Source organism: Staurois parvus, unplaced genomic scaffold (assembly GCF_062004578.1).
Source record: "Staurois parvus isolate SC_StPar_1 unplaced genomic scaffold, SC_StPar_1.0 ptg000794l, whole genome shotgun sequence".
In the NCBI taxonomy this organism is placed as follows: Eukaryota; Metazoa; Chordata; class Amphibia; order Anura; family Ranidae; genus Staurois; species Staurois parvus.
The window spans coordinates 640,965-664,372 of NW_028318590.1; the positions used below are offsets into that span (position 1 = coordinate 640,965).

A 23,408-nucleotide genomic window follows, 5' to 3' on the forward strand; every position below is an offset into this window, starting at 1 on the left:
TTACAATATATAATAATCTGTACGCCACTGCCATTGTTGACCGCTAAAAACATTTTGATCCTTAAGGGTAGCAAGGTCAGCCCAAAGACTCCTCTTGTGACAAGTTCTTTTTACTTCTTGGGCAAAAATATGGATTGTGTTTCTAAGTTTTTCTACATAATTAGTTGACCAAACAGAATAAGAAGATTCACTTCTTAATCCAGCTCTTCATATTTAATAATAAAAGCCCTACAATGTATGTAATGCCAGAATTTCCCCACCTTAGAGAGTTGTCACAGGAACAGTAGCCCCTATTGGAGGAATGTTTCTCATCTCTTGATATGGTGACAACTCAATATTTTTGGATTTCCTATTTATTTTGTGTCTCGGCCACAATGGTCACTAGGACAAATGGGCGAATATCCCCAACAGAGATTCAGACAGCAGAAAAAATTTGGCAAAGGGTCCAACCCTTCGCTATTCCCTAATTTTGCTTTCCAGTACATTTTAATAAATATAGTGAACTGTTCACTTGTACAAGAAAAAATGGTACCTGTCTACCATTATTAGCAAACCATTTTGAACAAGTCTATGTTTCTTGTATCTGTCCACTTTTGGCGGTCAACTGAACTCTTTGAGTTCCTCATACATGGTTTTGGCATTTCAGGCTCCACAGCGGAGGTGGCTCGGATCATCTACCCTCCCATGGCGCAGACCATCATCGTCACCAAGGGCCAGAGCCTGTTTTTGGAGTGTGTGGCTAGTGGCATGCCGCCGCCAAGGATCACTTGGGCCAAGGACGGGTCCGATGTCATTGAACAGAACAAAACACGCTTTCTTCTCAGCAATCTTCTGATAGAGGCCACAAATGAGGAGGACTCTGGGACATACACCTGCACAGCCAATAATGGAATTGGAGATGGAGGTTCAGCATTTATCTTCTATAATGTACAGGTTTTTGGTAAGTTATGCCAGATTTGGACAGCATTGAAGTTCTCAGACCATGTTGATCCATCTAGCCAAGTCAATGTAGCATGATACAGAAAGAATAACTCTGAAAAAGTCAGGGCACAAAATGTATGAGGATTTCATGTGATCATGCCAATTAAAACCATAATTTTTGGCCAGGTCCATCTGTCAGTCTGTGCCTTCATGCATTTTTGCTGAATTATTGGTACTGGTTGGTCATTCATGTTTAGAAGTTATCTGTCTTTGGATAGACTGTTGGGTATTGTTGTCCAAATTCAGAACAATCCTTCCAGGGGTTGAATTTCCATCTTATTAATGGACTTTGGCACTGTAGTGGATTCCTTGACCTGATGGTCTAAGTACAGACATGCAGCTCTTCAATTTTGAGGTTGGGAAGCTTTTGTGGAGTTTGGGCAAAAATGTATTTTGGTTGGAAAATGTCCCATCTCTGGGTCCGGTCCACCACAGTTGTGACTTATTTGACATTTCAGCTAATTTAAGATTGTGAAAGAGAAGAATTAAGACTCCTACAATGTTATCACCAAATTTTCTTTGCCTTGTCTTCCATATCCATTAAAACATCAAATCCTGACTCGTCATTTCATTTAATCTCTCAGAGCCGCCTGAGGTCAGCATGGAGGTGTCCCAGCAGATGGTCTCCTGGGGTCAGACTGCAAAGTTTACCTGTGAGGTGAAAGGCAATCCACCTCCATCTGTGGTTTGGTTGAGGAACGCGGTGCCTGTTCTTCCTACTCTGAGACACAGGATCTCCAGAAAGGTTCTTCGAGTGAGCAGTGTGGGGCCTGAGGATGATGGAATTTACCAATGTATGGCAGAGAATGAAGTAGGAAGTGCACAAGCATTGACTTTGTTGATGACCACCAGAGTAGGTGAGTAATAGGTCATCATGAATGTCCTTAAATGAACCTTTCATAACCTTTTCTTTTTTTTTTCATACCCTACCTCATCTTTTACTGACCACCCATTTTGTCTCCAGGAACATTTATAAGCCCTGGATCAGTTGCAGGCACCTGGACTCCAACAGAGGCACCTATTCCTGACGACAAACAGTTGCTCCTAACGGCTCAGTTGAAGCAAAGACCTCCAACTCCAGGATCGCCAACTCCTTGCCCATCTGATAAGACCATCCTCCAGCCTGAGGCTCCCATAATCCTCAGCTCACCCCGCACATCTAAGACTGATTTCTATGAATTAGTATGGAAACCTAGACACAATAGCAAAGCCACAATCCTATACTACACTGTGAAACACCGCAAGGTACTTCAGGAGAACCTCTTCAATTACTGACCTGTGTTGAGATATTGGATGAATATAAACATTCTTATTAGTGTATTTTTTACTGTCTGAAAGTGCGGTTAGCATCCTTGTTGAAAGACTGCTGTAAGAATACTGCACACATTATAATGTGAACCTTTGTTTTTTCATGCAGGGAAAAGCAACAGGTTCAGTTAATTACTCCCCAGTAGCCAACACTTACCTTACTTTCATCTAGGAATGAGGAGGGGAGGCCTGTTGAAAGTCGAGACTTGCAGCTTACAAAGGGCTGGACTCTCTCCCCATCCTTAGTTCACAATATTGGCTGCCAATCACCTGGGAAGAAGGTGGGCAAGTCCCATGCTCCCCTTTACCTGAAATGACTGGGCCTTTTCTTTCACTGCCAGAGGTTGAACAGAGCAGTGGGGTAGGGAAAGGAAGACTAGTAGGCATTGCTACTCACTTTCCTGGGAAAGCATGGAGATGTCCCAGCAGATGGTCTCCTGGGGTCAGACTGCAAAGTTTACCTGTGAGGTGAAGGGCAATCCACCTCCATCTGTGGTGTGGTTGAGGAACCACTCCACGTATATCTGACTTTCCTGTCCTTTCTACAGCAGGTGGGGAATGTGTCCGAGGAGTGGACTTTTTCTCGAGTTCCTGGATCTCAGAACCGCCTAACGCTCACCAAGCTGGACCCAGGAAGCTTATATGAAGTGGAGATGGCGGCTTACAACTGTGCTGGGGAAGGACAGACGGCAATGATGACTTTTCGGACAGGTAAGGAGTACTTGCTAGGTTGACCTGAGTGACAGCTGTAATCTTCTGGCCCATGGAGTTATATTAGGTGTACATTCTTGTTTCTGTATATTGTAGGGCGACGTCCGAAACCTGACATCATAGCTAGCAAAGAGGTGCAGATTCAGAAGGACGACCCAGGGACCAGCACTCAAAGCATCAACCAGTCCGACAATAACCGGCTGTCCCGTAAGTTTTGTCCAGTTTTCAGATCTTCTGGTCTGTAGCTTTTGTATTTCAGGAATTTATGTATCGCTGACTACTTATACAGAACGTTACATATTGTACAGTTCATTCACATGAGCCCATGCTCTTACAATCTAAGGTCCCTACCTCAAACACACATACTTGAGCCAATAGCCTACCAGCATGTCTTTGGAATGTGGGAGGAAACTCAAGCATACACAGGGGAAACATGCAAACCCCCCATTATAGAGTTCTGGAGAAGGCAAAATATAACAATTCAATCCATAATATAAAAATTATGTCTTTTGTCTTTACAGCTCCGGAGGCTCCGGACCGACCTACCATCTCTGCAGCCTCTGAAACCTCTGTGTACGTGACCTGGATTCCCAGAGGCAACGGTGGATTCCCTATCCAGTCTTTCCGGGTAGAATACAAGAAACTGAAGCAGCAGGGTGACTGGATCTTGGCGACCAGAGACATCCCGCCATCACGTCTGTCTGTAGAGATCACCGAGCTGGAGAAAGGTGAGCAAAGGCACATTTTGTTTTGTAGTTCTAGACTAAAATTCAAGTGAAAAGTATTGGCTAAATTGAGTTTAGCTTCTGCCGTGCAATCTTCTTATACAGCAATATTTATGGTGGTTCTAATATTCTCAGTAGCAGCCTCCTAGTGATAGATTGGTTCATTGACCCTGTACAGCAGCAGAGTTTTTAGGCCTCTGTCAAAGGCCAGCTTTATGTTTTTTAAGGTCCAAGTTCAGACCCTCAAGAGAACAAATCCTTCTTCTTTAGGCCCAAGTTCAGGCCCTTAAAAGAAAGAACCATTCTGTTTTAGGCCCAGGTTTAGTCCCTCAGAAGAAACAAACCCGTCTTTTTTAAGTCCAGGTTCAGGCTCTCAAGAGAACAAACCGTTCTTCTTTAGACCCATGTTCTGGTCCTCAGGAGAACACTCCGTTCTTTCTTAGGCCCAGGTTCAGGCCCTCAGGAGAACAGACCCTTCTTTATTAGATCCAAGTTCAGGCCTTCATGAGAGTAAACCCTTGACCTTTACACCCAAGTTCAGGCCCTCAGGAGAAAAAAATCTTTGTTTTGTTAAAGGCAAGGTTCTGGCCGCCCCAAGAGAGCAAACCCTTCTTCTTTAGATCCAGGTTCAAGTCCTCAGGGGAACAACCCCAGGTTTAGACCCCCAAGACAATAATTGCTTTTTTTAGGTCTAGGTTCCGGCCCTCAAGAGAACAAACCCTTCTTCTTTAGACCCACGTTCTAGTCCTCAGGAGAACAATCCCTTCTTTTGTGGCCCAGGTTCAGATTCTCAGGAGTAAAACCCCTTCTTTTTTAAGTCCAGGTTCAGGCCCTCAAGAGAACAAACCTTTCTTTAAACTCAGGTTCATGTCCTCAGGAGAAGAATCCCTTCTTTCTTATGTCCAGGTTTAGTCCCTCAGGAGAAAAAGCCCTTCTTCTTTAGACCCAGGGTCAGGTCCTCAGGAGAAAAACCCCTTCTTTTAGGTCCAGGTTCAGACCCCCTCAAGAAAGCAAACCCTTCTTCTTTAGACCCATGTTCAGGTCCTCAGGGGAACATCCCCAGTTTCAGGCACCCAAGAGAACAAACCCTTCTTTTGTAGACCCATGTTCAGGTCCTCAGGAGAGAAACCCTTTCTTTTTTAGGTCCAGGTTCCAACCCCCTCAAGAAAGCAAACCCTTCTTCTTTAGACCCACGTTCAGGTCCTCAGGGGAACAACCCTATTTTCAGGCCCTCAAGGGAACAAACCCTTCTTCTTTAGACCCATGTCCAGGTCCTCAGAAGAACAATCCCTTCTTTCTGAGGTCCAGGTTCAGATTCTTAGGAGTAAACCCCCTTCTTTAGACCCAGGTTCAGGCCTTCAGAAGCAAAAAATCCTTCTTTTTTTTTTAAGTACAATGTCAGGCCCTCAAGAGAATAAACCTTTTTTATTTAGACCCAGGTTAATGCACACAGGAGAAAAAAAACCTTCTTTCTTAGCTCCAGGTTCAGGCCCCCAAGAGAACAGACCCTTCTTATTTATACCCAGGTTCGGCCTTTCAGGGGAATAACTCCATGTTCAGGCCCTCAGGAGAACCATCCCTTTTTTCTGAGGTCCAGGTTCAGATTCTCAGGAGTAAAACCCCTTCTTTAGACCCAAGTTCAGGCCTTTGGAAGCAAAAAATCCTTCTTTTTAAGTACAATGTCAGGCCCTCAAGAGAATAAATCCTTTTATTTAGACCCAGGTTCACGCACTCAGGAGAAGTTTGGGTTCTCAGGGGAACAACTCCATGTTCAGGGCCTCAAGAGAACAATTCCTTCTTTTTAAGGTCCAGGTTCAGACCCTCAGAAGAACAGTTCTTTGTTCTCACTGGCCTCCTATCTCCTGGCAATAGCCAGAAAGACAAAAAAGGAGCACTTGCACTGGCATTCAATACAGGCAAGAACCTGGGAGGTAAAGAGCTTTCATGAAGGCTACTCCAAATACTTCTCCATGAAAAAGAGGGGACATTTCTGATCAGTAATTTATTTGCAGACAAATCTAATTTGTCATCTTTTTTTTTTTTTCCCAGGGATGTCATACAAGTTCCGGGTCAGGGCTCTTAACATCCTGGGCGAGAGTCAGCCAAGTGCAGCTTCTAAACCGTACATGGTCTCTGGATACACAAACCGCATCAATGATCGTCCAGTCACGGGACCTTACATCACCTTCACTGAGGCCATCAACGAGACCACCATAATGCTGAAATGGATGGTGAGATTAGGACGATATATGACAATAATGTGTTTTATTAACCACTTCCAGTCCGGACACTTTCACCCCCCTTCCGGTCCGAACACTTTCACCCCCCTTCCAGTCCGAACACTTTCACCCCCCTTCCAGTCCGGATACTTTCCCCCCCTTCCAGTCCGGGCACTTTCACCCCCCTTCCAGTCCGAACACTTTCACCCCCTTCCAGTCCGGACACTTTCACCCCCCTTCCAGTCCGAACACTTTCACCCCCTTCCAGTCCGGACACTTTCACCCCCCTTCCAGTCCGAACACTTTCACCCCCTTCCAGTCCGGACACTTTCCCCCCCTTCCAGTCCGGACACTTTCCCCCCCTTCCAGTCCGGACACTTTCCCCCCTTCCAGTCCGGACACTTTCCCCCTCTTCCAGTCCGGACACTTTCACCCCCTTCCAGTCCGGACACTTTCCCCTCCTTCCTGTCCGGACACTTTCCCCTCCTTCCTGTCCGGACACTTTCCCCCCCTTCCTGTCCAGGCCAATTTTCAGCTTTCAGCGCTATCACAATTTGAATGACAATTGCGCGGTCATGCAACATTGTACCCATATGAATTTTTTAGCACTTTTTGAGACAGATAAAACTTTATTTTGGTGGTATTTATTCACCACTGGGATTTTTTTTTTTGCTATATAAATGAAAAAGTCCAAAAATTTTGAAAAAAAAGTGTTTTTTTTATACAATTTTGCAAATAAATAATCTTTCTTCATAAATCTTGGCCAAAATTTATTCCGTTATCGTTTTAGTAAAAAAAAAAATAACCAAAATTAGTTTATAACCAAAAATTATAATTTTTAAAAATAGTTTTTTTACATTTTTATTTTATTTTTTATATTATTATTTATGTTTTTTTTTGTTATTAACATACTGTCACCCTAGCAGTTCAGTGTCACCATGGTGACACTGTACTACTTGTGGGGGGTGATGAAGATTTTTTTTTTTTTTTTTTACACTGATTGCTTGTACACCCATAAAGCCTGTAAAAGCAATCATTTCTCCTTCTCTCTGGCTGCATTCCTGCAGCCATTGAGAAATACTGTGAGAGCTGTGATTGGTCACAGCTTGTCACATGGTACAAGGCTGTTGTGAATAGCCCTGTACCATGTGATCTCTGTGATCATTTACAGATTTCACACGTAGTAAGCAATGATGTCAGAAGTGACATCTTGCTTACTACTCTGCATGTGTTCCGTTGTGTCCGGAGGACACAGCGGGCACCGGATCGCGGTGTCGCGCGCTCCCAGGGAGCGCGCACAATCCAAAATGGCGGGCGCTGTTTATGAACAGCAACCCGCCCCTGCACTGCCGTTTATATACATGGGCTGGAAGGGAAGTGGTTAAAAGGCCCTTCAGTCTTCTGTCTATGGGAATATGGAGGCTGGAGGCTGCAACTATGTGGGATGTACCAACAAGTACATGTTGTTTTAGTGACCCCTAGTGGCCCCAGGCTCTAATTACAAGTTCTAATGTTCCTAGCTAACATGCAGTAGCTACACTTAGTGGACCTAACATCAGAGATATTTTTCCTGTACATGCACGCATAGTGAAACTGTTAGGTATCGATGGCCTCTCACATCGATTGCGGTCCCCACTAATCACCATGCAGGGTCAGCATCTGTTTTCTGAACCGAGTGGTTGGCTCAGGGAGGACACATTCATGGAAATCCTGTTGCCTGTGCAGTTTTTGGCTGTGTTCACAAATGTCTTGACACAGATCAGCCCCCTGCTGCAGCCTCTCACTTTGTGACTTACACGCAAACTCCATGCAGACAGCGATGCTGGTGGGATTAGAATTTACGACTCTAGTGCTGCCCACCCAACGTTCTTAAGAGTTTGTAAGAAAGATGATAAATTCTGTATTTTACTGGAGCCCCTCTGTATTTTAACCCCTTGACACCGAGCGGATGCAAATATGCGGCCTCTCGGCGTCTGGGCCTTGACGCCAAGCGACCGCATATTTGCATGCAATTAGCCCTGCGCACTCCCAGCACACATGTCCGGTACTCACGGAAGGGTCCCGATCTCTTTCGATCGGGACCTTTCCCGATTATGTGGCTGCCATGATGGCGTGTCACAGGACCCTAAAACCCCGCCCTGCCTCCCGGCTTCTGAAACCCTTAAAGGACTGGGAGCCGCTGGCGCCAAGGGGTTAAAGACACTTTAATCACCTCCAGACCCTCCCCAACAGTCCTGAGGTTTCACTGACCTTCACTGTAATCAGCCCAGTGGGACCATTTCCCTCAAACTCTACCTACATGATGGTCAGCGGGACTATGCCCCTGGAATCCAGGACTGTTGAGGGAGGTCTGGTATTTAAATAAATGGGAGGGGGGGTGGTAAAACTGAGATATCTTCATATTTTAAAAAAGCCTTACTCCTGCTTTTAGCTACTTGCTGGACTAAAGTCTGACCAATGAAATGCACTGACTCCCACAGAGAACCATTTATTGTCCTAGGTCAAGCTGCAATACCTTGTTTCACCAGCAGCTGGTTGCCACGGCCAAATTATTGATTGCAGCAGCACTGTGGGCCCTAGACAAATGGGGATTTCTATTTTCTTCTGAAATTCCTCTTTATCCCACTTTATTGTTTGAGCTTTCATTCTACGTATTTCTCTATTTATTTCACTGTGGTGCCCCCCCCCCCCGACAATGCAGCCCTGGTTTTCTGCCTGCTATCGATGTATAAAAACGCTTACTTTGGGACTTGCAGATGATTTTTTTTTGTTCTTTTTTTTTTCAGTACGTTCCAGCGAGTAACAACAACACTCCCATTCATGGCTTCTACATCTACTACCGACCGACAGACAGCGACAACGACAGCGATTATAAGAAGGACGTGGTGGAAGGTGAGTGGTGAGGACCACCTGTCCCGTGATCATCCTAGAGGGATTATTGGATCTTTTATTGGCTCTTCATAGCCCAATTTTTAGTACATACAGTGAAGGAAATGCTCCCCGGCTGATCTTGAACGTTCGCCCCTCACACAGAAATGATCGGTCTAACAATGGAATGTTCGCCCCTCACACAGAAATGATCGGTCTAACAATGGAATGTTCGGTGTAACACTGAGAGACAGAATACAACAACAAATTCAGCAGAAATGTGTCTAACAAATGATGACTGATCTGCATGTTCATGAGGGAAAGAAGGATTTGATCCCCTATCATTCAGCAGGATTTCTGGCTACCAGGTGTCTCTCATACAGGGAACAAGCTGAGATTAGAAGCAGTCTCTTAAAGGGAGTGCTGCTAATCTCATTTTGTTACCTGTATAGAAGACACCTGTCCACAGGAGCCATCAAACCATCAGATTCCAAACTCTCCACCATGGCAAAGACCAAAGAGCTGTCCAAGGATGTCAGGGACAAGATGGTAGACCTACACAAGGCTGGACTGGGCTACCAAACTATGGCCAAGCAGCTTGGTGAGAAGGTGACAACAGTTGGTGCAATCATTCACAAATGGAAGAAACACAAAACAAGTGTCAGTCTCCCTAGGTCTGGTGCACCATGCAAGATCTCACCTCGTGGAGTGTCAATGATCATGAGAACAGTGAGGAATCATCCCAGAACTACACGTGAGGATCTTGTCAATGATCTCCAGGCAGCTGGGACCACAGTCACCAAGAAAACAATTGGTAACACACTACGCCGACAAGGACTGAAATCCTGCAGTGCCCGCAAGGTCCCTCTGCTCAAGAAAGCCCATGTCCAGGCCCGTCTGAAGTCCGCCACTGAACATCTGAATGATGCAGAGGAGGACTGGTGGGAAGTGTTGTGGTCAGATGAGACCAAAATCCAGCTCTTTGGCATCAACTCAACTCAGCGTGTTTGGAGGAGGAGGAATGCTGCCTATGACCCCAAGAACACCATCCCAACTGTGAAACATGGTGGTGGAAACATTCTGCTTTGGGGGTGTTTTTCTGCTAAGGGGACAGGACAACTGCACCGCATCAAAGGGACGATGGACGGGGCAATGTACCATGAAATCTTAGGTGAGAACCTTCTTCCATCAGCCAGAGCATTGAAAATGGGTCGTGGATGGGTGTTCCAGCATGACAATGACCCAAAACACACGGCCAAGGCAACAAAGTAGCAGCTCAAGAAGAAGTACATTAAGGTCCTGGAGTGGCCTAGCCAGTCTCCAGACCTTAATCCGATTGAAAATCTGTGGAGGGAGCTGAAAGTTCGAGTTGCCAAACGTCAGCCACCAAACCTTAATGACTTGGAGAGGATCTACCAAGAGGAGTGGGCCAAAATCCCTCCTGAGATGTGTGCAAACCTGGGGGCCAACTCCAGGAAACGTCTGACCTCTGTGATTGCCAACAAGGGATTTGCCACCAAGTACTAAGTCATGTTTTGTGAAGGGGATCAAACTCTTCTTTCCCTCATGAACATGCAGATCAGTCATCATTTGTTAGACGCATTTCTGCTGAATTTGTTGTTGTATTCTGTCTCTCAGTGTTACAATACACCGAACATTTGATTTTTAGACCGATCATTTCTTTGTGAGGGGCGAACATTCAACATCAGCAGGGGAGCAAATACACATTTCCTTCACTGTGTAAGGCAGCTAAAGGGTTCCTCCACCCAAAAGTATATGTCAGAGGTAGTGGCTTTTGATATGTCTTGGGTGCTCCTTGGAGTTTTGAGTGTTCTACTCAATTTTTGGTGTTTCTACTCAACTTTGCATGTTCCTAACTCAATTTTGGGTGTTTCTACTGAACTTTTCATGTTCCTAACTCAATTTTGGTGTTTCTACTCAACGTTTCATGTTCCCAACTCAATTTTCGGTGTTTCTACTCAATTTTTGGAGTTTCTACTCAACTTTGCATGTTCCTTACTCAATTTTTGGTGTTTCTACTCAATTTGGGGTGTTCACATAGAAGACATTCCCAGGTCCGCTTGTCAAGTGGTCATATGGCCAGTAAAAACATTCTTAGATGTTAACGTGTAGCCAACTAAGGAATGGGCACCCTGTTGTACGTTGACAGTTGCATCATCCCTTCATCCTCCAGGTGACCGGTATTGGCACTCCATCAGTCACCTGCAGCCAGAGACCTCATACGACATCAAGATGCGGTGCTATAATGAAGGAGGGGAGAGCGAATTCAGCAACGTCATGATCTGCGAGACCAAAGGTGAGCCTGGCTTTGCCCAACCTGTGGGATTAATGATCCTATATTTGTTGTAAAATACCCCGGCATGCTGAATATTATATATTTTTTAATGGCCTAAAAAATATGTAAAACGTATCCTTTTCTGATGTTCCCCTCTTTATCTACAGCTCGAAAGTCATCCTCCCAGCCAGGCCGGCCTCCGCAGTCCGTGGTACTGACACCCCCTCCTCCCTCAGGCAGGGGTGGGGCATTGGGTACAGCCACCGTTGCCCGATCCAGCGACTTGCCTTATCTGATAGTTGGAGTGGTCCTAGGATCCATCGTCCTCCTCATTGTGGCATTCACCCCCATTTGCCTGTGGAGGGCGCTGTCCAAGCAGAGTAAGTCTTGGCTCTCAAGCCCAATAAGTTGCTTCTTGGTCATGTAGACCACTGCTGGCCATACACAGAGTGAGTTCTTCTAGCCAGTGGACAATGGCTGGAAGAAGGACAGCAACCTACCATTAACAGGTCCGACTGACCTGTGAACTTTGGTCAATTTTATGGATTTGGAGAATTAAATCATTGGAAATCAATCAGAAGTGGCCAAATATTCTGATAGAAAGGGATTGGACTCGGTCGATTGGGGGTTCTTTAGCTTGAGTGGCCGCAGGTTGATAACGGATCATTCATAATGGAGGACCTAGCCAAGTGAAGTATTCATTTAATTGTTTTCTGTATTGTCCACTGAGGGCCATAGCTGAGATAGTGAACAGCCTGGGGTTATACTGCCACCTACAGGAGAAATGGACATTAGGCACGGAAAAAAATTAAAGGCCAGCCCCTTTGAGGCGTAACCCCTTCCATCTGCTTAATTTTGCTTAGTGTCCTTAGGAGAATGGATATTTATTAATTATTGCTTTTTGATATCCCCGAGTGTCTTACTATCACAGTTTGTCCCTCAATAGACAATAGGGAATATAGTTCTTTTGTACTCATCATAAAATACTTTTCTCTGTCATCCATTGAGGGACACATCATGGTAGTAAGAAAGAGTCATCGAGAGGCACTAAGGAAGAAAGTTAAATTTTTCCAAGTAAAACCGAGCGGATGGGCGGGGATTGAACCCCTAGGAGGGCTGAACTTTGGTTTTCTATTAGCCTAGTGTCTGTTTCTCCTGTGGGTGGCAGTATAACCATAGGTTGCTTACCCTCAGGTTGTGTCCCTCAATGTACTCCAAGGAAATGATTTCACAGTGAGTACAAAAATTCTGTTTTTCAGTCCAAAATTAAAATTGAAAATGAATGATCGGATTTCCAAAACATTATCTTTAACTTGATAGAACATTTAGTTTAGGTTTTTTTTTTTTTTACCTGCTCTATATATACTCTGTTGCACTTTTTAGTTTATCTTGGTTTTTTTTTTATTAATATTAAAATTTAATTATTTTATTTTTTTTACTTTACTTTTTTTTCCTATTCAGTTTATTTTTTTTTTATTTTTTTTACCTGCTCTACATACTTTACATACACTCTGATGCACTTTATAGTTTATCTTGTTTTTTTTATTGTTATTAAAATTTTATTATTATTATTTTTTTTTTTTTTTTTTTACATTTTTAACTTTTTAAACTTTTTTTTTCACATTTAGATTATTTATTTATTTATTATTATTTTTTTTTTTTACCTGCTCTACATACTTTATATACACTCTGATGCACTTTTTTGCTTACCCGCAGAGCAAACCACAGACATCACATTTCCCAGTTCCGGCATCCTGAACTCTTCCTGCCAGTACACCATGGTTCCACTAAGGGGGGCCCCTGCTGTCAGCACCATTCCCTATTCCAATGGCTCCTTTGTAAACGGAATGTGTCCATCCACCAAACTGATCTATTCTGGAGGGAAGCAGAGAGATTATTGCTCCAAGGCCCTACACCAGGTACCATTCTGTTACTTCCAGTGGCTCACCTACCTGTGCTTTGCTGTACCTGGACCTCTGGGGATCCATCATCATTTATCAGTTTCTTTCACCAACATTTTTTTATGGAGTCAAGCAAATGTTGGGGTACATATATTTTCATGGCGTGTTTAGTGATTGGTCAAGGTTACAATGTAGCAGTTTGATCATTGGGGATGGGAGACTGAGGAAAAGCTTCCTCCTCCTGTCCGCAGCAGTCTAGGCAAAGTTTATAGACTTTTGATCAGCCATTCTCGGCCAGAGGTCCATGGACCCGTGGGGTCCTTTCAGAGGTTGCTAGGGGTTCCTTGAGCTTTGGGTAATTAATGGTGCCTATCTAGTTCAGGATCAAATGCCACTTGGCAGAGTGTTTTGATGTCTGTAGCAGTGGTGGTCAAATACCACTGTAAGTGGGGCGTTCTTATGACTGGCCACCAATGTAAGGGGCATTCTTATGACTAGCCATCAATGTTAGGGACTCTCTTATGATTGGCCACTAATATAAGGGGCATTCTTATGACTGGCCACCAATGTATGGGGGATCCTTATGACTGGCCACCAATGTGAAGGGCATTCTTATGACTGGCCACCAATGTAAGGGGCATTCTTATGACTGGCCACCAATGTAAGGGGCATTCTTATGACTGGCCACCAATGTAAGGGGCATTCTTATGACTGGCCACCAATGTAAGGGGCATTCTTATGACTGGCCACCAATGTAAGGAGCATTCTTATGACTGGCCACCAATGTAAAGGGCATTCTTATGACTGGCCACCAATGTAAAGGGCATTCTTATGACTGGCCACCAATGTAAGGGGCATTCTTATGACTGGCCACCAATGTAAGGGGCATTCTTATGACTGGCCACCAATGTAAGGGGCATTCTTATGACTGGCCACCAATGTAAGGGGCATTTGTATGACTGACCACCAATGTTAGGGACTCTTATGATTGGCCACCAATGTAAGGGGAATCCTTATGACTAGCCACCAATGTGAGGGGGATCCTTATGACTGGCCACCAACATATGGAGCATTTTTCGCACTGACCACCAATGAAATGGTTTTAGCCAGGATTCTCCAAGACTTTACATTTATTTCAGGGGTTCCTCTGGCGAAAAGTTCGGGAAAATCTGCTTTAGATCAAGGACAGCTTCTGAATGATGAAGGTCCTTGTCTGGGGCAATGTTACTCGGAAACTGTGGCAGCGAGAAGAAACGCCCAAAGACAACAGAATACACACAAACTCCATGCAGACAGTGTCCCTATACCATGATCCTGATGCTATATAGCATGGCATGTCAGGAATGTATTGATGCATAGATGAAGTTACTAACAGGTCCACTTTAGACCGTCTTTTCCCTTCAGTAACACGCTCCCACCTTCTATACTTTTGGAAAGTTTTCCGCACGTCTCACAGAAGACAATAAATATCCGATGATTTTATGGGCTGATTGTAAATCTGTGGGCAGGTTAATGTCGGGGATAATGCGATCCGATACAAGAATAGCGTCCTGCCGTGCGTACAAATATTATTCTGAATTCTTCTTGTGTTTGGATGCAGGATGAGGCCAGCACGCTACTCTCAGGAGGTGAAGTCGGACCCCCAGACCCAGCGGACCATCAGCAGCCCCCCGAGTAAGTCTTCTTGATCTCATCTGTGATTCTAATGGGGGTGTCAGGAAAACCAACGACGCATGACACCGACTATGGTGGGAATGTGAAAGAGGCGCAGGATCTCCTATTAATAGTGTCTCATCACTGTCCCTAATTGCTTCAGCGAGGCTGCTTACATGTACCCCCCCCCCCCCCAAACAAGTCAGGGGGTCTTCAGAGACATGTGAATATGTAGAAAGCTGTAAGAACAGCGCACCAATGACGGCGGTGACAATACATAACGGGGCGTTTATGAACGTATCCTATATCTAAGGGATTGCTCACATGTGTCCGGGAGAGGGGGTAGTAAAAGCAGGCAGCTGAGCCGCAGTTTTACCACCTCCCCGACCACCTGCCTAAAGGACCTACAATCACTCAAGACTGTACACATGCCGCTGCAAATCCCCCCCCCCCCTCCCCCGTCCAATCACACTAGGAGGGCATTACTGCTGCCCAACTGATTAATTAATAATACACAATAATAAATTATAATAATTAATTTAAAACATTTTTAAGAATTATTTAAAATTAAATAGGAGTGGAAGATGTGCTAAAGTGCTTTGCTAATGTCACTAATACTTCTAATTTTATGTAATATAATGTGTGTGAGTGTGTGTGCTTTTTATAATAATGTCAATAATATTAATAATACACAATAATAAATTATTATAATTAATTTAAAACATTTATTAAGAATTATTTAAAATTAAATAGGAGTGGAAGACATGCTAAAATGCTTTGCTAATGTCACTAATACTTCTAATTTTATGTAATGTGTGTGTGTGTGTTTTTTTTAATAATGCCAATAATATTAATAATACACAATAATAAATTATTATAATTAATTTAAAACATTTATTAACAATTATTTAAAATTAAATAGGAGTGGAAGATGTGCTAATGTACATTGCTAATGTCACTAATAATTAAAATGTTATATAATGTGTGTGTTTTTATAATAATGTCAATAACGATAATAATACACAATAATAAATTATTATGATTAATAAGAAATACAATCTATTAATAAATATAATTTAAAATGAAATATGAGTGGAAGATGTACATCGCTAATGTCAATAATATTTGCAATTTCTTTTATATATGTGTATATACTACATATAATATATAAGTTTATATTTGTGTGAGTGTGTATGTAATATATATATATATATATATATATATATATATTAGTAATACACAATAAATTTTTAGAATTAATAAAAAAATACAATTTAATAATAATAAATATGTTTTGAAATGAAATAGGAGTGAAAACTGTACATTGCTAATGATAGGTTTATTCTCATATATAGAGAGATTTATATATATGTGTATCTAGTGATGTCAGCAATAATAAACAACAATAATAATAATAATAATAAGTGGATGCCGGGAATAAACTTTCAGCAGAGGTAGTGAGCCGGTCAACAATAAATAGCTTCAAACATGCTTGGGACAAGCATAGATCTATACTCAAAAAAGTAAAAAAAAAAAAAAAAAAGAAAAGAAAACCCACCCCCCAAAAAAAAAAAAACAGAAAAGAAAACCCATCCCCCAACAAAAAAACAAAAGAAAAAAGAACCCCCCCAAAAAAAAACCAAAGAAAAGAAAACCCATCCCCCCCAAAAAAACAAAAAAGACAAAAAAAAAAAAAAAAGAAAACCCACCCCCCAACAAAAAAGCAAAAGAAAAAAGAGCCCCCCCCCCCAAAAAAAAACAAAAAAAAAAAGAAAACCCACCCCCCAACAAAAAAAAAACAAAGAAAAAAGAAAACCCACCCCCCCCAAAAAAAGAACCCCCCCCCCCAAAAAAAAACAAAACAAAACAAAAAAAAGGAAACACACACACAAAAAAAACAAACACACACACAAATGGGCAGACTTGATGGACCACTCTGTCTTTTTGTGCCGTCACTTTTCTATATTTCTATGTTAGAACATAACAATTGAATGTAGGATTTGGTCCGTGTGCCATCCGTGTGCCATCCGTGTGCCATCCGTGACCATTCATGACACATCATTCCAGCATACAACATTCAGAGCGCACCGTATTTCTATCACACAGATTTGGATAGCGGACTAACCTGTGCGAATGTTTTTGGATCACGGTTGAGCTCCAGAAGAATCTCCCCCCCCCCCAGTGTGATGGTAACAATGGGCTGTAGACATTGGCCGTGGCGATGTATGTTTTCTCCTCCCCCCGATGTAATATTTATATAAGCACAGTGGCTTAGTGGTTAGCACTTCTGCTTGGCAGTACTCGGGTCGTTGGTTCGAATCCCAGCCACGGCATCACCTGCCTGGAGTTTGCATGTTCTCCCTGTGCCTGCGTGGGTTTCCTCCGGGTACTCCGGTTTCCTCCCACACTCCAAAGGCAGGCAGGTAGGTTAATTGGATCCTGTCTAAATTGTCCCTAGTATGTGTATGTATGAATGTGAGTTAGGGACCTTAGATTGTACGCTCCTCGGGGCTGGGACTGATGTGAATGTACAATATATATGTAAAGTGCGGAGTACATTGATGGCGCTATATAAGTACCTGAAATAAATAATAAATATTCCTGTGTATTGCAGGCTGTGCCGGACTCAATCTTGCGAGATGACCGTATTGTATGAGGACGAGACAACCCACCCCTACATCGAGGTTCCCCACCCTGAGGACCTCACCCCCGTCCTAGATGGGAGCCGGTTCCCCATTCTCGCTGTGCCCACTGAAAAGCCGCTATGTGCAGGTAGGACACCGAACAAGAAGTGTGATGGGTTTTGGGTGACATTTATATATTTGTATACAGTAATCTATACATTGTATCCATTATTAGTGTGAGATGTACATTGTATCCATTATTAGTGTGAGATATACATTGTATCCATTATTAGAGTGAGATGTACATTGTATCCATTATTAGTGTGAGATGTACATTGTATCCATTATTAGTGTGAGATGTACATTGTATCCATTATTAGTGTGAGATATACATTGTATCCATTATTAGTGTGAGATATACATTGTATCCATTATTAGAGTGAGATGTACATTGTATCCATTATTAGTGTGAGATGTACATTGTATCCATTATTAGTGTGAGATATACATTGTATCCATTATTAGTGTGAGATGTACATTGTATCCATTATTAGTGTGAGATGTACATTGTATCCATTATTAGTGTGAGATATACATTGTATCCATTATTAGAGTGAGATGTACATTGTATCCATTATTAGTGTGAGATGTACATTGTATCCATTATTAGTGTGAGATGTACATTGTATCCATTATTAGTGTGAGATATACATTGTATCCATTATTAGTGTGAGATATACATTGTATCCATTATTAGAGTGAGATGTACATTGTATCCATTATTAGTGTGAGATGTACATTGTATCCATTATTAGTGTGAGATATACATTGTATCCATTATTAGTGTGAGATGTACATTGTATCCATTATTAGTGTGAGATATACATTGTATCCATTATTAGTGTGAGATATACATTGTATCCATTATTAGTGTGAGATATACATTGTATCCATTATTAGTGTGAGATGTACATTGTATCCATTATTAGTGTGAGATGTACATTGTATCCATTATTAGTGTGAGATGTACATTGTATCCATTATTAGTGTGAGATATACGTTGTATCCATTATTAGTGTGAGATGTACATTGTATCCATTATTAGTGTGAGATGTACATTGTATCCATTATTAGTAGGAGATATACATTGTATCCATTATTAGTGTGAGATATACATTGTATCCATTATTAGTGTGAGATGTACATTGTATCCATTATTAGTAGGAGATGTACATTGTATCCATTATTAGTGTGAGATGTACATTGTATCCATTATTAGTGTGAGATGTACATTGTATCCATTATTAGTAGGAGATGTACATTGTATCCATTATTAGTGTGAGATGTACATTGTATCCATTATTAGTGTGAGATGTACATTGTATCCATTATTAGTAGGAGATATACATTGTATCCATTATTAGTGTGAGATATACATTGTATCCATTATTAGTGTGAGATGTACATTGTATCCATTATTAGTGTGAGATGTACATTGTATCCATTATTAGTAGGAGATGTACATTGTATCCATTATTAGTAGGAGATGTACATTGTATCCATTACACTGTTCAACAGGTAAAAAGTTTTGGGCATAAAATTAGCTAATCTTACATAATTTTGGGGTGCTGAAAACGAAAATGACCCTAAAAAAATGTTGATTGGCTCTAGTTTCCATGATATATTCACCCATCTAATGACGTAAGCCATTCAAAATTATGATGCAACTTCAGCTGCATATTGCGCAATCGATACTGGTGACCAATAGAAAATTGCATGTATACTGAGATGATGCAATATTAGCCTTTAATTGCATCACTTCACTGCATAAAAGCTGCAGTATCTGTAGCTGATTGTAGTTCGACAGCGTCTTTACACTTCGTTTTATGCTTATATAGGCTACTCAGTAATGCCTCGAACTTGTGTGAATAAAGCAGATAATTTCTGCTATATCTGCGGTGAAATAACTTTTATCTCACAAAAAAGGAGGATAACAGGAATGATTAAGAAAGCCTACAACTTGTATTTTGGCTGCAAGATAGGAGACCAGGACAAGAGCTGGGCACCACATATATGCTGCAATTCTTGTGGGACGGCACTGGAGCAATGGTTGAATGGAAAAAAGGCATCTATGCCTTTCGCTGTGCCAATGATTTGGAGAGAGCCAACAGATCATGTTAGTAATTGTTACTTTTGTATGGTGCCTCCAATTGTAAAAGGGCTAAATAAGAAGAAAAAGTTATCTGTGCACTATCCAAATATTCCATCGGCAATACGTCCAGTTCCTCATGGAGAGGGGCTACCAATTCCTAAAGCACCAGAATCCTTCGTGGTTGAGTCAAGTGAGGAAGAACCTGAAGCGTGTAGTCACGGGCAGTTGTAAGAGATAGCCCTTTCCTCGAATACAAGAGAAAAGCCGAGAGAAGCAAAACCGACACAAACTGAAGACAAAACTAGTGAGAATCCTAAGTATTAAAATGATTCAACTTAGCTTATGGCTATAATTTTTCTTGGCAATCCTATGCAATATATTATGCCATTTAGGCTTTGTTATGTAGTCAATATCACTTGCTTTATATTTGTGGAAAGACATCTATCTATATAATTATTGTGCATTATGTAGTCATTACGCCTATAGTAGAAAACTTTCCGTTTACAGAAAAACTAGAGCCAATTGACAAATTTCATTGTTATATTTGAACTCAGAATGTGAAATTCATTAAGAAATGGATCCTTTTGTTTCCAAAACTGGCAAAAAATAAAAATTTGTTGAACAGTGTTATTAGTGTGAGATGTACATTGTATCCATTATTAGTGTGAGATGTACATTGTATCCATTATTAGTGTGAGATATACATTGTATCCATTATTAGTGTGAGATGTACATTGTATCCATTATTAGTGGGAGCTTCTCTAACTGGATCTTTATCTCCGCAGGTTCTTCATGTCATCTCCCTCCGGTGGAGTCCATAGACACCAGTGATGGTCCCAATCCTTCTGAGGGCCCCCAACTTCATCAGAACTCCTTGCAGAGCGGAAGTCCGGACACGAGTCCTGGTCACTACACCAGGCCGGCAACCTAATGGACTAAAGGCTGAATATAGAGGACTAAAGACTGAATATAAAGGACTCTCTATGGGGAGACTGTGCTGTGCTGCATAATAATGCTGAGTATTACTGGGCTACACCCCCAGGGTCAGCAGTGGGCCAATGTTCTACACCCCCAGGGTCAGCAATGGGACAATGTTCTACACCCCCAGGGTCAGCAGTGGGACAATGTTCTACACCGTCCCGGGTCAGCAATGGGCCAATATTCTACACCCTGCCGGGTCAGCAATGGGACAATGTTCTACATCCCTAGGGTCAGCAATGGGACAATGTTCTACACCCCAGGGTCAGCAGTGGGCCAATGTTCTACACCCTCCCGGGTCAGCAGTGGGCCAATGTTCTACACCCTCCTGGGTCAGCAATGAGCCAATTTTCTACACCCCCAGGGTCAGCGATGGGACAATGTTCTACACCCAAAGGGTCAGCAATGGGACAATGTTCTACACCCCCAGGGTAAGCAATGGGTCACTGTTCTACACCCCCAGGGTCAGCAATGGGCCAATGTTCTACACCCCCAGGGTCAGCAATGGGCCAATGTTCTACACCCCCAGGGTCAGCAATGGGCCAATGTTCTACACCCCCAGGGTCAGCAATGGGCCAATGTTCTACACCCCCAGGGTCAGCAATGGGTCAATGTTCTACACCCTCCCGGGTCAGTAATCGGCCAATGTGCTACACCCTCCCAGGTCAGCAATGGGACAATGTTCTACACCCTCCCAGGTCAGCAATGGGACAATGTTCTACACCCTCCCAGGTCAGCAATGAGACAATGTTCTACACCCTCCCAGGTCAGCAATGGGACAATGTTCTACACCCTCCCAGGTCAGCAATGGGACAATGTTCTACACCCTCCTAGGTCAGCAATGGGACAATGTTCTACCCCCCACAGGGTCAGTATTTTAACCCCTGGGGTCAGCAAAGGGCCAATGTTCTACACCCTCCCAGGTCAGTGATGGGCCAATGTTCCACACCTCCAGGGTCAGCAATGGGCCAATGCTCTACACCCTCCCGGGTCAGCAATGGGACAATATTGTACACCCTCCCGGGTCATCAATGGGCCAATGTTCTACACCCTCCCGGGTCAGCAGTGAGCCAATGTTCTACACCTCTAGGGTAAGCAATGGTCCAATGTTCTACACCCCCAGGGTCAGCAGTGGGCCAGTGTTCTACCCCCCCTTCCCCCATATCAGCAATAAGCCAATATTTTATCCCTAGGGTCATCGACGGGCCAATGTTCTACACCTCCATGTTCAGCATTGGGCCAGTATACCCCACGGGGTCAGTGATGGGCAAATATTTTAACCCCTAAGGTCCAATTCTCACAGAACAAATAAAAGTACAGGCAGGTTTGCTGGATTAATGTGATTTTTTTTTTTTCATTTTTTTTTTATAAACTAGACCCTTAGGTCTGTCTGTTCCCACTTTGCCCCCTCAGCAGTATTTTGTCTCGCAGCACTTTTGGCCCTTTTTTTTTTTTTTTTTGTTGCTAAGAAGAGAAAGAAAGGTTTATTTTTATACAATAGATATATTTATATATTTATGCACTTGTACATAGATTATTTTCTTTATCAAGAAAGTTTTTGTACGGTTTGAACCGAGGGACCAGTATATTCACCCCACCAGATAATGCTAATGTTCCGCTCGCCGGCCCGTAAACGCACAGAATAGCTTCCGCTGACACGTGTGCTGCGCAGCGAGGATACGCTGCCCCCCCCCAACGCGTTTCACCGACAGCGCTTCCGAAGAAGAGAGCAGTCTCAGGCTGGGACTCTCTCCTCCGCGAACCTGCTACATTCCTTCCCGCCACGCCCACTCCTAGTCAATGGACGCACATTGCACGTGCCGCGACGAATGTACATACGCACTATGTATACGCCTTCATGCAATACGAGACATTGGCTGCTTCCAGTATATGTGTAACAAAAAGAAAATAAACATCTTTAAAGAAAGTGACTGTGTGCTTTTTTCTTTTTTTTTTATTAACCATTTCAATACCGGGCACTTTTACCCCTTCCTGCCCAGGCCATTTTTCAGGTTTCAGCGCTCTCACACTTTGAATGACAATTGCGCGGTCATACAACATTGTACCCAAACTAAAATTTTATCATTTTCTTCACACAACTAGAGCTTTCTTTTGGTGGTATTTAGTCACCGCCGGGGTTTTTATTTTTTGCTAAATTAACAAAAAAAGACCAAAAAGTTTGAAAAAAAACACACGTTTTTTCTTTGTTTCTGTTATAAAAGTTTACAAATAAATAATTGTTCTTCATAAATTTAGGCCGAGATGTATTCTGCTACATGTCTTTGGTGAAAATAACCCAAATTAGGATGTATTATTTAGTTTGTAGGAAAGTTATAGAGTTCACAAACTATGGTATAGATCTGAATATTGATCAATCCTGAAGTACTGACGGCCAATCTAATTTCTTAAGGTCCAAGAATGTCAGAACAGTACAGATATCCCCCAAATGTCAGGACAGTACAGATATCCCCCAAATGTCAGGACAGTACAGATATCTCCCAAATGTCAGAACAGTACAGATATCCCCTCAAATGTCAGGACGGTACAGATATCCCCCAAATGTCAGAACGGTACAGATATCCCCCAAATGTCAGAACGGTACAGATATCCCCCAAATGTCAGAACGGTACAGATATCCCCCAAATGTCAGGACGGTACAGATATCCCCCAAATGTCAGGACGGTACAGATATCCCCCAAATGTCAGGACGGTACAGATATCCCCCAAATGTCAGGACGGTACAGATATCCCCCAAATGTCAGAACGGTACAGATATCCCCCAAATGTCAGAACGGTACAGATATCCCCCAAATGTCAGGACGGTACAGATATCCCCCAAATGTCAGGACGGTACAGATATCCCCCAAATGTCAGGACGGTACAGATATCCCCCAAATGTCAGGACGGTACAGATATCCCCCAATGTCAGGACGGTACAGATATCCCCCAAATGTCAGGACGGTACAGATATCCCCCAAATGTCAGGACGGTA

General features: G+C 42.7%; 1 protein-coding gene across 1 annotated transcript in view; it reads left to right on the forward strand.

Annotated features, from left to right (window-relative positions):
* The window catches only part of BOC (BOC cell adhesion associated, oncogene regulated), a 131,988-nt gene extending 109,645 nt beyond the window's left edge, over positions 1 to 22,343 (forward strand). The window contains exons 6-19 of the mRNA XM_089654733.1: positions 647 to 940; positions 1,566 to 1,838; positions 1,946 to 2,226; positions 2,838 to 3,000; positions 3,097 to 3,207; positions 3,522 to 3,728; positions 5,775 to 5,956; positions 8,731 to 8,836; positions 11,007 to 11,129; positions 11,276 to 11,488; positions 12,825 to 13,027; positions 14,610 to 14,683; positions 17,277 to 17,434; positions 20,224 to 22,343. Of these exons, the coding sequence (XP_089510859.1) occupies positions 647 to 940; positions 1,566 to 1,838; positions 1,946 to 2,226; positions 2,838 to 3,000; positions 3,097 to 3,207; positions 3,522 to 3,728; positions 5,775 to 5,956; positions 8,731 to 8,836; positions 11,007 to 11,129; positions 11,276 to 11,488; positions 12,825 to 13,027; positions 14,610 to 14,683; positions 17,277 to 17,434; positions 20,224 to 20,369 (2,534 nt within the window). The 3' untranslated portion in view covers positions 20,370 to 22,343. The remainder of the gene's footprint in view (positions 1 to 646; positions 941 to 1,565; positions 1,839 to 1,945; positions 2,227 to 2,837; positions 3,001 to 3,096; positions 3,208 to 3,521; positions 3,729 to 5,774; positions 5,957 to 8,730; positions 8,837 to 11,006; positions 11,130 to 11,275; positions 11,489 to 12,824; positions 13,028 to 14,609; positions 14,684 to 17,276; positions 17,435 to 20,223) is intronic.
* Positions 22,344 to 23,408: the final 1,065 nt, after the last annotated feature.